Here is a 13,956-nt window from a genome sequence, read left to right as displayed (position 1 = left end):
GATGTGGTGTCCTTTGAATTCTGACCTCGAGGAACATGTGCTGGGTGCTCACAGTCCCAGTGACGGGCAGCTGGGACACTGACTGTGACACAGGTTGCCAAACACCAAGTCCTAGTTCCCTGTCCCTTCAGTCCCTGTGGGAGTCGGGTGGCAAGAACGTCAGCGTTGGTCCAGCCCAGTACTTTGAGGGAGGTACCCAGACCCTTCCTGGGGAGGCGTTCCAGGGCTGGCCGTGGAAACGGGAGCAGGACGTCTGCCTGCCTCCACGCCAGAGGTCCGGATGGAGGCCGCGCCGTCCTGCGAGCACCCCCACAAGCACCTGCTTGGGCGCTGGGCTCTCGGATTCCCAGACGAGGTCCCGGCACTCGAGCCCAGTCTGGTAGGGGTTGTCAAGCCGACTAGCAGCGGGCAGGACTGAGAGAGGTTGCTACAGGAAGTCGGGCATGAGGACTCCGGGACACTCCCACAGCCTGGGGCAGCGGAAGGCTTCCTCAAGTTGGCACCTGAGCTGGGTGAGAAAACAAGGGAAGGGCCCAGCCTAGTCAAAGGCCTGAATCTGGAATGCTGTGAGGGACAGAAGTTAAGAGGCCAAATCCTGAAGGCCCTCGGGAGGTCTGCTGCAGACGCCATCCTAAAGGCTGCGCTAACCGTGCGCACGGTGGCCAGTCACTGCCGGCGCCCAGCACTGGGTCCGACGGGGTTTCTGTCCAGTTTCCAGCCTGCCTTAATGGTGTGGGATGGATGGGCTGCCTTCAGGGGCCGAAGAGAAGGTCGGCAAGTGAAAGTCTAGGCTTCGTCATCAGACCAACCCCACACTGACGCCTCTCAAGCCTGTTTCCTTACTCGTAAGATGAGGATAAACCCACACCACCTAACAGGGCTTTATGTGAAACGTTCTGTGTGAGAACATTAAGCCCTTTTCAAGAGCAGTGAGGGGAGACAGATTTAAAGAGAAACCTTAGGAACGAGAGGGTTTTTGTATTATTAATAACTGAAGATATAAAGTGCCCACCTCACATGTTGCCTGTGGTCCTGGCAACCAAATCGGGCAGGCCTGGCCCCAGGGAATGACCGTGCAGTGTGCAGCCCAGTGCCTGGCACACAGCAGAGTGGTACTCAGCAGTCCACCGAGCAGTCTCAGCAGATTTGGGGGCTCAGGTTCCCATCAGGAGAGACAAGCAGGGGAGAAGGCAGACCAGGAGGCAGCTGTGTACCTCCTGATCCTCTGGCACATGAGCCACAGCTGGCCTGAGACCAGGGTCAAGGAGTGGGGTAGGGCTAGCACTGGCCACGCAGGCCCCTTCCAGGCAGCCCCGGGTTCCCTGCAGGCTTCCGTAGCAGCGTTAATGGAACTGTGTGTGCATGAAACCAAGGCAGAGAGCAGGAGAACCAGAACAGGGCAGAAGAGGAGGGAGGCTGCGCCTGGGAGAGCCCAGGAATGTGGAGCAGAAAGGGCTGGTGGCCCCTCTGCCCTGGTTGAGTAGGTTTTTGCAGGGGCAGCCCCGGGGCGTGGCAGGGAACAGCAAACACAAAACCATCAGGGAAGTAAAATACTGTATTTTATTGTACACAGTCTATATTCAAACACATCATCTGCTCTGAAAACAGCAGGTTCCGACTTTTCCCGGAGCTCCCAGAAGACTCTAAACTGGAGCCTCTGGGAGACAGTGTCTTCCCCAGAGAGGGAAGTGTGAGAGTGGGTGTGCGTGTGCGTGTGCGTGTAACCTTTCGATTCCAGGGCTCTGGCCAGCCGCGTCTCTGGCAGCATGCCCCTTCTTGTCTTAGACCCTGGCTCCAGCTTCTCTGGTCCAGGAGGAGGCCTCAGCCTGGGGCAGACGTAAACCAGTCACTCAACCTCCATCTTATTCTTTTGCAAAGAATCGACGAAGGCTTGCCACTCTGTTGGGTAAAAACGCTTATAGACGCTGATCTTACTCCGAATCTGTTTCGGGGTATCTTGATAGTAATTCTTCTCATCCCGGGCCATCGCCTAAGAAGGGAGAAGGGCCGCTTGAGGAGGGCTGGACCGGCAGAGGTTCAAAGCCTAGCCCTGCGCTGGGCAAGTCACCTCCCGCTCCTGACGATCAGATTCCTCACCTCAAAAGCCATAGTGTAAGTGGGGACGTGGGGATGGATGCCCTCAGCGACTAGGCAGGAACTGGGCCAGCAGAGCAGCTCATTCTCCATCCATAGCCAACTGATCCCACCTGGGCACAGGGGTCCAGTGTAGCCAGAACTTTCAGGGTTTTTTTTGTTTTGTTTTGTTTTTTAGAACTTTCAGTTTTTAAGAGAAGCCAAAAATAAGGACCTTTATTTGAAACCTCCCATAATAAAAATGGCAACTACAGTTGACTCTTGAACAACACAGATTTGAACTCATACACAGATACTTTTCAATAGTAAATACTGTAACACTAAATAATAATAATAATAATAATAATAATAATAATAATAATAATAATAATAATAATAATAATAATACTATAGCACTACATGGTCCACGGGTGGCCGAATTCCCAGATGCGAGGAACCAGAGACCCAGAGGGCCAGCTATAAATTATACGCATATTAACTCCCAAATTGTTCAGGGGTCAACTGTAGTTCAAGTTCATTAAAAATACCATGCAAGCAAAACAATGTATCTAGGAGTGGGATATGACCCACAGGCCCTCAGTCTATCCAGCTATGATCATTCTGTCAATGGAATTCACTTCCCAGAGTCTCTTTCCTCCCTTTGTTTCCACTCAGTCTCAGGAAACAGGCAGGAGCAGGCAGATCGGACCCCGGATGGTCCAGGGTCCCTTCCCCACGGGCCCAAGCGGTTCCTGCTGCCAGGCCTGAGCCGCTCACCTTATAGTCCTCCCCGTGGTTCTCCACCATGTAGCGAACGTAGTCAATGAGGTCCCGGGATAGCGTATTTCCTTTCTTCTCTGGAAGGCTGGCTTCGGCCTCTAGGTCTGGGTTGAGAGAAACCAGGAGACAGGGAATGAGGCCCTGCTTCCCACATAATCTGAGCTGCTCAGTCAGGCCCAAGCCACAAGAGTTGCTACACCAGCCATCTGATGAGCTTTGCCTCTCCATCTCCAAACTCAGTGCTACAACCTTCCCCTTTGGCCCCTCAGGTCCCGGGCTCTGCCTAAGGCACAAGCATCTATCAGATGGCAGCTACCTAAAAGGCAAGTCATCTCTCTTTGGGCCGCAGATGGGTAAAAGGAAGGCACCAAACCAATAATCTCTTAGTGCCAGCTCCTGGGGACGGAGGTGACAACACACTGCCTGTCCACAGAGCAGGGCTCCCTTCCAGCTCTAAGACTCTCTGAGAAAATCTTCAGGTGTTAACAGCAGTGCATGAAAATGGAAAGGTCTGAATAAATGAGAACTAGGGCCTGAGGCAGCTCTCTGCTCCGTGTGAGGGGAAAACCCAAGCAATGGAGCCAATAATGGCCTTACTTCTAAAATAGCGGGGGTAGGGGTTTGTATAGCTTGTGGTAGAGTGCATGCTTAGCATGCATGTGGTCCTGGGTTCAATCCCCCCACCTCTATTTTAAAAATTTTTTGAAAAAAAAAAAAAAGAAGCTAGGCAAACACTCCCCGATTCCACATCTATGAAGGCAGAAAAATAGCTACCTCACAGAAACGAAGTAGTCGAATCTTATCCAGGATCAGGTGCTAAAACTGTTTATAGTCAAGATTATCTTTGACCTGGTTGACTGATAAAAAGGAAAAACCTACAACAAAGAATACTCTAGAGCTTCAGTTTTGTAAGATGCAAAGCAAGGCTCTCATTGAGATTTGATGGAGAAATCAAAGCTTCATAGATGAGCAAAAGCTAAAAGAATTCAGCACCACCAAACCAGCTTTATAACAAACGTCAAAGGAGATTCTCTAGGTAAAAAAAGAAAAGGCCACAACCAGAAACAAGAAAAGTAATCGTGAGGGGAAAAGGGTACAAACGCAGGGCATCTAAAATGCATTTAAAATTAAGAGATCAGCAACTTAAAACAATTATGTATATATACAGACTTCTATACCAAGACCTCAGACATAACTGCAAACCAATGTAACTCTACAGTCATTTAACCGCAAGAGAAGAGAACAAAAAGAAGAGAAAACAGAGACCAGAAAACAAATCGAAAACAATTAACAAAATGGCAATGAGAACATACATATCAATAATGTATTAAATGTAAATGGGTTAAACGCTCCAACCAAAAGACACAGACTGGCTGAATGGATACAAAAACAAGACCCATATATATACTGTGTACAAGAAACCCACTTCAGAGCTAGAGACACATACAGGCTGAAAGTGAGGGGACAGAGAAAGACATTCCATGCAAATGGAAACCAAAAGAAAGCTGGAGTAACAGTACTTATATCAGACAAAATAGATTTTAAAATAAAGACTGTTACAAGAGACAAATGACACTACATAATCCTCAAGGGATCAATCCAAGAAGATATAACAATTGTAAATATATATGCACCAGACATAGGAGCACCTCAATATATAAGGCAACTGTTAGCAGACATAAAAGGAGAAATTCACAATAACACAATAATAGTGGGGGACATTAACACCCCACTTACATCAATGGACAGATTATCCAAACAGAAAATCAATAAGGAAATAGAGGTCTTAAATGACACATTAAGCCAAATGGACTTAATTAGTATTATTAGAGCATTCCATCTGAAAGCAGCAGAAACCATACTTCTCAAGTGCACAGTCTCCAGAATCGACCACATGCTGACCCACAAAGCAAGCCTCAGTGAATATAAGAAAACTGAAGTCATATCAAGCATCTTTTCTAACCACAATGCTATGAGGTTAGAAATCAACTACAAGAAAAAAACTACAAAAACTGCAAACATGTGGAGGCTAAACAATATACTCCTAAGCTAAAATATACTACTAAATGGATCTTTGAGGAAATCAAAGAATATAAATCAAAATGAAACACAACAATCTAAAACCTGTGGGATGCAGCAAAAGCAGTTCTTTAAGAGGGAAGTTTATAGTGATACAAGCTTAACTCGGGAAACAAGAAAGATATCAAATAAACAACCTAAACTTACACCTAAAGCAACTAGAAAAAGAAGAACAAATAAAACCCAAAGTGAGTAGAAGGGAAGAAATCATAAGATTAAAGCAGAAATAAATGAGAGACTTTAAAAAAAAATAGGAAAGGTCAATGAAGCTAAAAGCTGGTTCTCTTAAAAGATAAAAACAAAATTGATAAACCTTTAGTAGATTCATCAAGAAAAAAAGGGAGAGGGCCCAAATTAATAAAAATCAAAAATGAAAAAGATGTTAGAACCAACACCATAGAAATACAAGGGATCATAAGAAGCTACTATTAGCAACTACATGCCAACAAAAAAGGCAATGAAGAAATGTACCTTCTTAGAAAGGTACAATTTGCCAAGACTGAATCAGGAAGAAATGGGAAATATGAATAGACCAATTACCAGTACTGAAATAGAGTCAGTAATTTAAAAACTCCCAGTAAACCAAAGTCCAGGACCTGATGGCTTCACTGAGGAATTCTACCAAACATTTAGAGAAGAGTTAACACCTATCCTTCTGAAACCATTTCAAAAAATTGCAGAGGAAGGAACATTTCCAAACTCACTCCTTGAGGCCACCATCACCCTGCTACCAAAACCAGACAAATATATCACAAAAAAAGAAAATTATAAACCAATATCACTTATGAATCTAGATGTTAAAATCCACAACAAAATACTAGCAAATCAACTCCAACAATGCATTAAAAGGCTCACACACCATGATCAAGTGGGATTTACGCCAGGGATGCCAGGATTTTTCAAAACCTGCAAATCAATCAATGTGATACCACACATTAACAAACTGAAGAATAAAAACCGTATGATCATCTCAACAGATGCAGAAAAAACTTTTGATAAAATTCAACATCCATTTATGTTAAAGCCCCCCAGAAAGTAGGCACAGAGGGAACATACCTCAAAATAATAAAGGCCATATATGACAAACCCACAGCTAACATCACACTCAATGGTGAAAAGCTGAAAGTATTTCCCCTAAGATCAGGAGCAAGACAGAGATGCCCACTCTTGCCACTTATATTCAACATGGTTTTGGAAGCCCTAGCTATAACAATCAGAGGGGGAAAAAAAGAAAGAAACGGAATCCAAATTGGAAAAAAGAAGTAAAACTGTCACTGTTTGCTGATAACATGATACTGTACATAGAAAACCCTAAAGAAGCTACTAGAAAACTACTAGAGCTCATCAATGAATTTGGTAAAGTTGTAGGATACAAAATTAATATACAAAAACCAGTTGCATTTCTATGTACTAACAACAAAATAGCAGAAAAAGAAATTAAGGAAACAATCCCACTTACCATCATACCAAAAAAGATAAAATACTTAAGAATAAGCCTCCCCAAGGAGGCAAAGGACCTGTACTCTGAAAACTATAAGACACTGATGAAAGAAATTGAAAACATAAATAAGTTGAAAGACATACCATGTTCTTGGATTGGAGGAATCAATATTGTTAAAATGGCCATACTACCCAAGGAAATATACAGATTCAATGCAATCCCTATCAAATTACCAATGACGTTTTCCACAGAGCTGGAACAAAAAGTATTAAAATTTGTGTGGAAATACAAAAGACCCCGAATAGCCAAAACAAAGAAAGAGGAGAATGGAGCTGGGGTAATCACGCTCCCTGACTTCAGACTATACTACAAAGCTACAGTAATCAAAACTGTATGACAGAAACAGACTTGCAGACATAGTAAACAATTTTATGGTTACTGGGGCAAAGGGGTGGGAAGTGATAAATGTGGGAGTTTGAGATTTGCAAAGGTTAAACACTATATATAAAAATCGATAAATTTCTTCAGTATAGTACAGGGAACTACATCCAGTATCTTGTAATAACCTTTAATGAAAAAGAACATGAAAACAAATGTATGTATATATATGCATGACTGGGACATTATAATGTACATTAGAAACTGACACATTGTAACTGATTATACTTCAATTTAAAAAAAAAAAAGTATGGTACTGGCACAAAAACAGACACAGAGGTCAATGGAACAGGATAAAGTCCAGGAATAAACCGACACACTATGGTCAATTAATCTATGACAAAGGAGGCAAGAATATACAATGAAGAAAAGACAGTCTCTTCAATAAGTGGTGCTGGGAAAACTGGACAGCTACCTTTAAAAGACAATTTCAGTCTAACACTATATATAAAAATAAACTCAAAAATGGATTAAAGACCTAAATTTAAGACCAGATACTATAAAGCTCCTAAATGAAAACATAGGCATAACACTCTGCCATAAATCCCAGAAATATTTTTTTCAAACCAGCTCCTAGAGTAATGCAAATAAAAGCAAAAACAAACAAATGGGACCTAATTAAACTTAAAAACTTTTGCACAGCTAAGGATGCCATCAACAAAATGAAAAGACAACCTACAGAATGGGAGAAAATATTTGCAAATGATTTGACTGACAAAGGACTAATTTCCAAAATATACAAACAGCTCATCCAGCTTAATATAAAAAAAAAACAAGCAACCCAATCAAAAAATGGGCAGAAGATCTAAATAGACAGCTTGCCAAAGAAGACATCCAGATGGCCAAAAGGCACATGAAAAGATGCTCAACATTGCTAACTGTTAGAGAAGTACAAATCAAAACTACCATGAGGTATCACCTCACACCAGTCAGAATGGCCATCATCAAAAAGTCAACAAACAATAATTGCTGGAGAGGATGTAGAGAAAGGGGAACCCTCCCACATTGTTGGTGGGAATGTAAATTGGTGCAGCCACTATGGAGGACAGTATAAAACAGTATAATTCCTTACAAAATTAAAAATAAACTTATCATATGATCCAGCAATCTCACTCCTGGGCATATATCCAGAGAAAAATGTAATTTGAAAAGAAACATGCACCCCAATGTTTACAGCAGCACTATTTACAATAGCCAAGACATGGAAATAACCTAAATGTCCATCAACAGATGACTGGATAAAGAGATCATGGTGTACATATGTGTGTGTATATATATATACATATATATATATATATGTATATGTGTATACACACACACACACACACACACACACACAATATGGACTACTACTCAGCCATAAAAAAGAATAAAATAGGGGAGTGGAGATAGCTTAGTGGTAGAGAGCATGCTTAGCATGCAGGAGGTCCTGGGTTCAAACCCCCAGTACCTCCCTTAAATTAAAAAAAAAAAAAAAAAAGAATAAAATAATGCCATTTGCAGCAACATGGATGGACTTGGAGATTGTCATTCTAAGTGAAGCCAGGAAGAGAAAGAAAAATACCGTATGATATTCCTTATATTTGGAATCTAAAAAATAGACATAAATGAACTTATTTCAAAACAGAAACAAACTTACAGACTTTAGAGAACAAACTTATGGTTACCAGGGGGTAAAGGAGGTGGGAAGGGATAAACTGGGAGTTCGAAATTTGCACCTCTTGGGGAGTGATGGAAATGTTAGGTATCTTGATTGTAGTGGTGGTTTCATAGGCGTACAGATCTATCAAAATTCATCACACTGTACATCTGAAATATGTGTAGTTTACTGTACAAAAATTATACTGCAATAAAGTTATTTTTAAAATTAAAAATAAATTGATAAATTCAAAAACAAAAAAGAGAGAGAAAGAAAAGTTCTGGAGATCTGTTGCCTGACAATGTGAATATATTTAACACTACAGAGCTACAGATTTTTAAACGATTACAATGGTAAATTTTATGTGTTTTTTTACCACGATTAAAAACTTCTTTAATCAAAGAATTAAAACTTTTTAAGATTAGCTTTGACTACAATAAGTACACACAGTTTTTTATATACAATCCTGTACAATAACTCTTAGGAGAATCACTGAGATAGGCTACAGAGAGGAACTCACAGAATTCTGAATCAAATGTCTGGACATTCAAATACTTTAACCTTCAGAAGAACTATTAAAAATCTCAGACAGGTAAGAGGAAGGAAGGGTAGAGAATTTCATAGCATTCCTGTTTCCCTGCAGAATCTACCTTCTTCTGTTTTAATATTCAGTCTCTGTAGCCTTAATATACATGAAATTGATTTGTCACTGGAAAGATTAGATGGTGGAATCTCTAAAAATGTGTTCATCCTTAAACTCATGAGAACCTGAATGCATGCCTGAGACAGTTTTCTTTTCTATCCGCTTAGGCACTGGTTCCATCCTCCGTGACCATCTCTGAGCTCCCCTCATACACTGGAGTTTAGTCAGTAGACTGAAAATGTCTCAGCCAGGACACAGTCCTAACTCTGTGAGCCCTGAACCAGCCTGCTTCTTCCCTCTGAACCTCAGTTTCTCCATCTGTAAAATGAGAAGATCTGAGAGTCCCTTCCAGCCCTGACTGCTGGATGGTGACCTAGAGTGACCTATACCCACCATTGAGCACGTAGGGCTTCCGCACAAGCTCCTTAGGCCTTTCCCCTACGTCTACCTCCATGGCCTTTACCTGCAGAGAACAGACACCGTGTGAGTTTAGTAGACAAAGGAAAAGATCCTGGATAAGGGAAAATTCTAAAGGCTCCTGCATTACCCATAAGAATTCCTCTACAAGGTCAGGCAGGAACAGATGACAAGAACAACCAATGCCCCGGACACTTCATGGTTTCCAAGAGGCTCAAGCAAACAATTCATCTTTCTGTGCCAGTCTATAAAATGGGCATAATACCCTTTGCCAGCCTCACTTCATTGTGCAATTATCAAATGAAACAATGCACATGAAAGGACTTTACACTGAGGGAGAGATATCAGGTTATCTTTTCTATGGGGAAGAGCAAGCTGACAATGCTTGGCTACAGCTTCACATTTGCTCAAGAAACAGTAGGGCCATCTTCCTCTGGAAAAATGAAGGGATAAAAAGAAACTTGCTTCAAAGTAAGGGGGCAAAATTCAACCAGCAAGCCCACTCTTCATATTAACTATTTATTGAGGACTAGTCACAACCTAAGCACCACTGGGGATTTAGTAGTGAATGGAACACAAAGTCCTTGTCCCCAAGGAGATTATGTTGGGGGGAACAGGCAAAGACAATAAACAGATAAACAAATATATAATGTAATATACCATCAAGTATTTACAAGTGCCAATGAATTAAAACAAAGCAGGGAAAAAGTTACTGAGTGAAAAGGGGTGCTATTTTTGAGAGTGGTCCAGAAAAAGACTTATTCAGGAGGAACTAGCCCTAGGGAAGCCTCAGACCAAGAATGATTGGATAACTGAGGAAAGGTGTAACGAACAGGAAGTAAGGATCTCAAACTCCTTACCAGGAAGGCTAAGGGCAGACGAAAGGTAAATTCTGGAAAATACCATTGAGATGCCAAGGGGCCCAAACAGTTTAATTTCAGAGAAAAAGGTGAGTGGAGAAGGAAAGGAGAAGCTCCAACCCACGTCCTGTATGTGCTGGGGAGGAAGTACGAGGGAGGTACAGGTAAAGGGCCTGGCAACCACAGTCAGTACGGGCTGACCAAGTTGGCTGTGGGGAGTGAGGGAAGTAATGGCCAGGATTCTGAAACCCTAAGTATGGCGGGGGACAGGCGGCAAGGGCCGGGAGCCTACCATGTCAGTACCTTTCTCTTAAGAACTGGCACCGCCTTGTTGGGGTCCATAGCCAAACCCATCTCGGCCAGGTTCTGCCGCACCGATTTGGTCTGGTCCCAGGCATGTCGGATGTGGGAGCTACGGCAAAAGAGAGGGCGACAGCGGAACTGTCATCTCGCCTGCAGTCTTGGCCGAGGCCCCGTGCCTCCTGAAGCCCAGTCCCCTCACCATTCGATCCGCGGCGCTGTCTTCCGTCGAGCATTTCGGTTCAGACGCTTCCGGTTAACACTGTAACCGAATTTCTGCCTCCGGGTCTTCCCCTTGGCCTTGGGCATCGCGCTGACCACAACACCGGCAACTCAAACTGGATGCTCTCACCCCAGCACCTCGTGGAGCAGACTCCTTCCGGCGAGTGCGCGCGTGGTTTTGCAGATTTTTGGGAAATGTAGTCCTCCTCGTAGCGATAGCCTGCTGATTACTACAACTCCCAGAACGCAATGAGCGTCTGCGCCTGCGTACAACGCTCAGCATAGTTCTTTCCCCCGCCCTCTTTAATGACTTCATCAGGAGGCGGAGCTTAGCGTCCGGGATTTCTCCTACAGATGTTGGCTGGAACATGGCGGCTCCTGGCCCTGTGACTCCGGAGGCACCCTTTGAACCATCGCAGCCCCCAGTCATTGAGGGCTTTGGCCCCACTGTATACAGCACTTCTGAAAGCTTCAAGGACAAGTTTATTCGCAAGACCCGCGAGAATCCAATGGTACCCATAGGTAAGCGGGAGCGGTAGGAACTGTAGACCGAGAGGTTGGTGATGTCGGAAGAAATGAAATAGTGGAGGACCGGGGACACCAGGGGGGACGAGAATGAGGGTGGACCAGAGATGTAGCAAAGGGGCGGGGCGGGGCGGGAACATGATTGGAGCTGGAGCTGAGGGGGCCTGAGCGGCTGGGATGGGGCGGACTCTGACTCGCAGGACCCCGCTTCCACCGACCCCTCCCACCCAGACCCCACCGGTACCTTCCTCCCCTCAGCTGCCGATTAGAGCTCTTGACCTTACCGGGAGGGAGGCCCAAAGCGGGCCAGACCTGCCACTTCTCACATATTTTGGCTCCTCTTCAGGCTGCCTGGGCACAGCCGCTGCCCTTACCTACGGCCTCTTCTGCTTCCACCGGGGTCAGAGCCAGCGCTCCCAGCTCATGATGCGCACCCGGATCGCCGCCCAGGGCTTCACGGTCGTGGCCATCCTGGCGGGTCTAGCTGTATCTTCAATGAGATCTCGATCTTAAGCTGGTGGCCTGGCCTTGAAAGCTCCGGGGAGATTATTCCCACCCCGGGGAGCAACCACCGGTGGCAGGAATTATTCCCTCATCTCCCCTGATGTGCCCCTGAATCAGCGGGGGCGGAAGTGGCCAATTGTGAAATCGACAGATTTTTTTTTTTTTCAGAAACCTTAGGTTCGGTTCAGTTTGGGTGTGGCATACTTCTGTTTGTGCTGAACTCTCTCCACTCCCTACGTAATAAACTCTGACCTACTTGTAGCTTGGTGAATTCATTTCCAGCCTCACCCCGATGGTTTCTGATCTTTGGTTTTAGGAGAAAACAGACTAAAGACTGCAGGGGCCCTTAGACATGGGATAGTCTAATGATTCCAAAACTTTCCTGGTAACAGTCACCTTTAACAATCACTTGTTAGAAGTAGAAAAGACTCTAGTGAGTGATGTTATCTGAAAAAAACCTGATCTTTCCAACAATTTTCAAACTTTCGTTAGAAAACCTTCCTTCACATGAGGCCCCCCCATGGTTCTGTCCGGGGCAGGGAGCTCTGCCCTCCACTGTGCGTCTGCTCCTGACCCCACTCCCACCGCCTGAGGCGCCACTGATCTAGACCATCTCAGCTTGGGTCTTGATGCCTCTTACAGAACAGGAAACTGAGGCTTAGAGAAGCAGTTTATCATAATGGAAAGAGCGTAGCGCATAATCCCAAAGCTTGCCAGTGGTTTGTGGCAGCACCTCGTGTTTTATGGTTACGGAAGAAAGGAGGACGGGGACCTGAGCAGACTCTAGAAGAGAGGGGACTCGTGAGTTTCTCATTCATGTGAAGTCTCAGACAGGGGTTCCTGGTCTGCAGTCAGCCCTAAAGGGTTGATTCACATCCAGGTTCCTTCCATCTGTGACTCCATCAATTTCAACACCACCTGCAAGCTGCCAGAAAAGAGGAAGTGAAGACAATACAACTACTTCTTGAGCCTCCTGGCACAGTCCAGATTTCTCAGTGGAGTGTATGACTAAGGCCAGCTAAGCTTCTTGTCCCCACCATGGTCTTTCAGCTGTAAGGCAGAGATCATAAATGTAGAGCAGGATATTGTGGCCTCACGATTCAAGGAACATCTGGGAAGTGATGAGGACTAGGGCACTTTTAAAAAGGATGACCACTATTTTTAACTGTTGGTGTTGTGTCTCCTACCCTACCCCCCGACCAAAAAAAAAAATGATATAACCTCAGTGCCTCAGAATGTGACCTTATTTGGGACTAGGGTTTTTACAGAAGTAATCACGTTAAAATAAGGTCATAGGGTGGGCCCTAATCCAGTCTGAGTGGTGCCCTTATAATAAAGGGAAATTTGGGCACAAAAGCAGATGCATATAGAGGGCAGGTGATATGAAGATGAACTCAGGATTGTAGTAATGCTTGTATAAGCCACAGAACACCTGAGCTGCCCAAAGCTAGAAGAGAAGGCTGCCACAAACCCTCCCCTAGTGCCTTCAGAGGGAGCACGGCCCTACTGACACCATGATTTCAGACTTCGGACCTGTGGAATGGCGAAACAATAAATTTCCATTGTTCTGAGCCAGATGCTGTGGTACTTTGTTACAGCAGCTCTGGGAAACTGATACGGTTGATAGGTACTCAGATCTTTTTAAACACTGTTCAGGTCATGGTGGCTTGAACATAGCCTTTCTGCAACCTCTGCTGATGGGGAAGAAGGTATAGTCACCGACCGTTTCTCTCAAATCCACAAAGTACAGCTGAAGGAGGGAGGGGCTCTAGCAGAGGCTACCCTCACCAGCCTCTAACCCAGGTGTAGAGGGAGCCCCCACCAGGAACTTCTGGTCTTGCCTCTTGCCTCCAAGCCACTTCCCCTCTGGGGGTCTGTCGCTCTATGATGAGAACAACAGAATCCCTATCTCACAGGCTTGTTCAAGGATCAGAAAGGATCAAGGCTGCAAAAGCATTCTGTGAGAGGTGGTCTTTTCCCCTGGGGCTGGGGGCTGCAGACATAGACAGATGGGGACCCCCACTTCCAAGGGGAG

At 44.6% G+C, this 13,956-nt stretch overlaps 2 protein-coding genes across 2 annotated transcripts; one reads left to right on the top strand and one right to left on the bottom strand.

The window, feature by feature from the left end:
* Positions 1-1,537: 1,537 nt before the first annotated feature.
* Positions 1,538-11,103, bottom strand: NOP16 (NOP16 nucleolar protein). The gene is made up of 5 exons (XM_006198960.4): positions 10,873-11,103; positions 10,674-10,782; positions 9,487-9,556; positions 2,851-2,957; positions 1,538-1,990 (listed from the first exon to the last, which is right to left on the bottom strand). Exons 1-5 carry the CDS (start codon positions 10,977-10,979, stop codon positions 1,847-1,849), a joined length of 537 nt encoding a protein of 178 aa, XP_006199022.1. The 5' UTR covers positions 10,980-11,103; the 3' UTR covers positions 1,538-1,846.
* Positions 11,104-11,200: 97 nt separating this feature from the next.
* Positions 11,201-12,182, top strand: HIGD2A (HIG1 hypoxia inducible domain family member 2A). The gene is made up of 2 exons (XM_006198959.4): positions 11,201-11,414; positions 11,764-12,182. Exons 1-2 carry the CDS (start codon positions 11,261-11,263, stop codon positions 11,928-11,930), a joined length of 321 nt encoding a protein of 106 aa, XP_006199021.1. The 5' UTR covers positions 11,201-11,260; the 3' UTR covers positions 11,931-12,182.
* Positions 12,183-13,956: the final 1,774 nt, after the last annotated feature.

The sequence above is a fragment of the Vicugna pacos genome, chromosome 22 (assembly GCF_048564905.1).
Source record: "Vicugna pacos chromosome 22, VicPac4, whole genome shotgun sequence".
NCBI lineage: Eukaryota > Metazoa > Chordata > Mammalia > Artiodactyla > Camelidae > Vicugna > Vicugna pacos.
The sequence above is the reverse complement of the archived record's forward strand: the minus strand, read 5'-3'. Positions and strand labels throughout refer to the sequence as shown.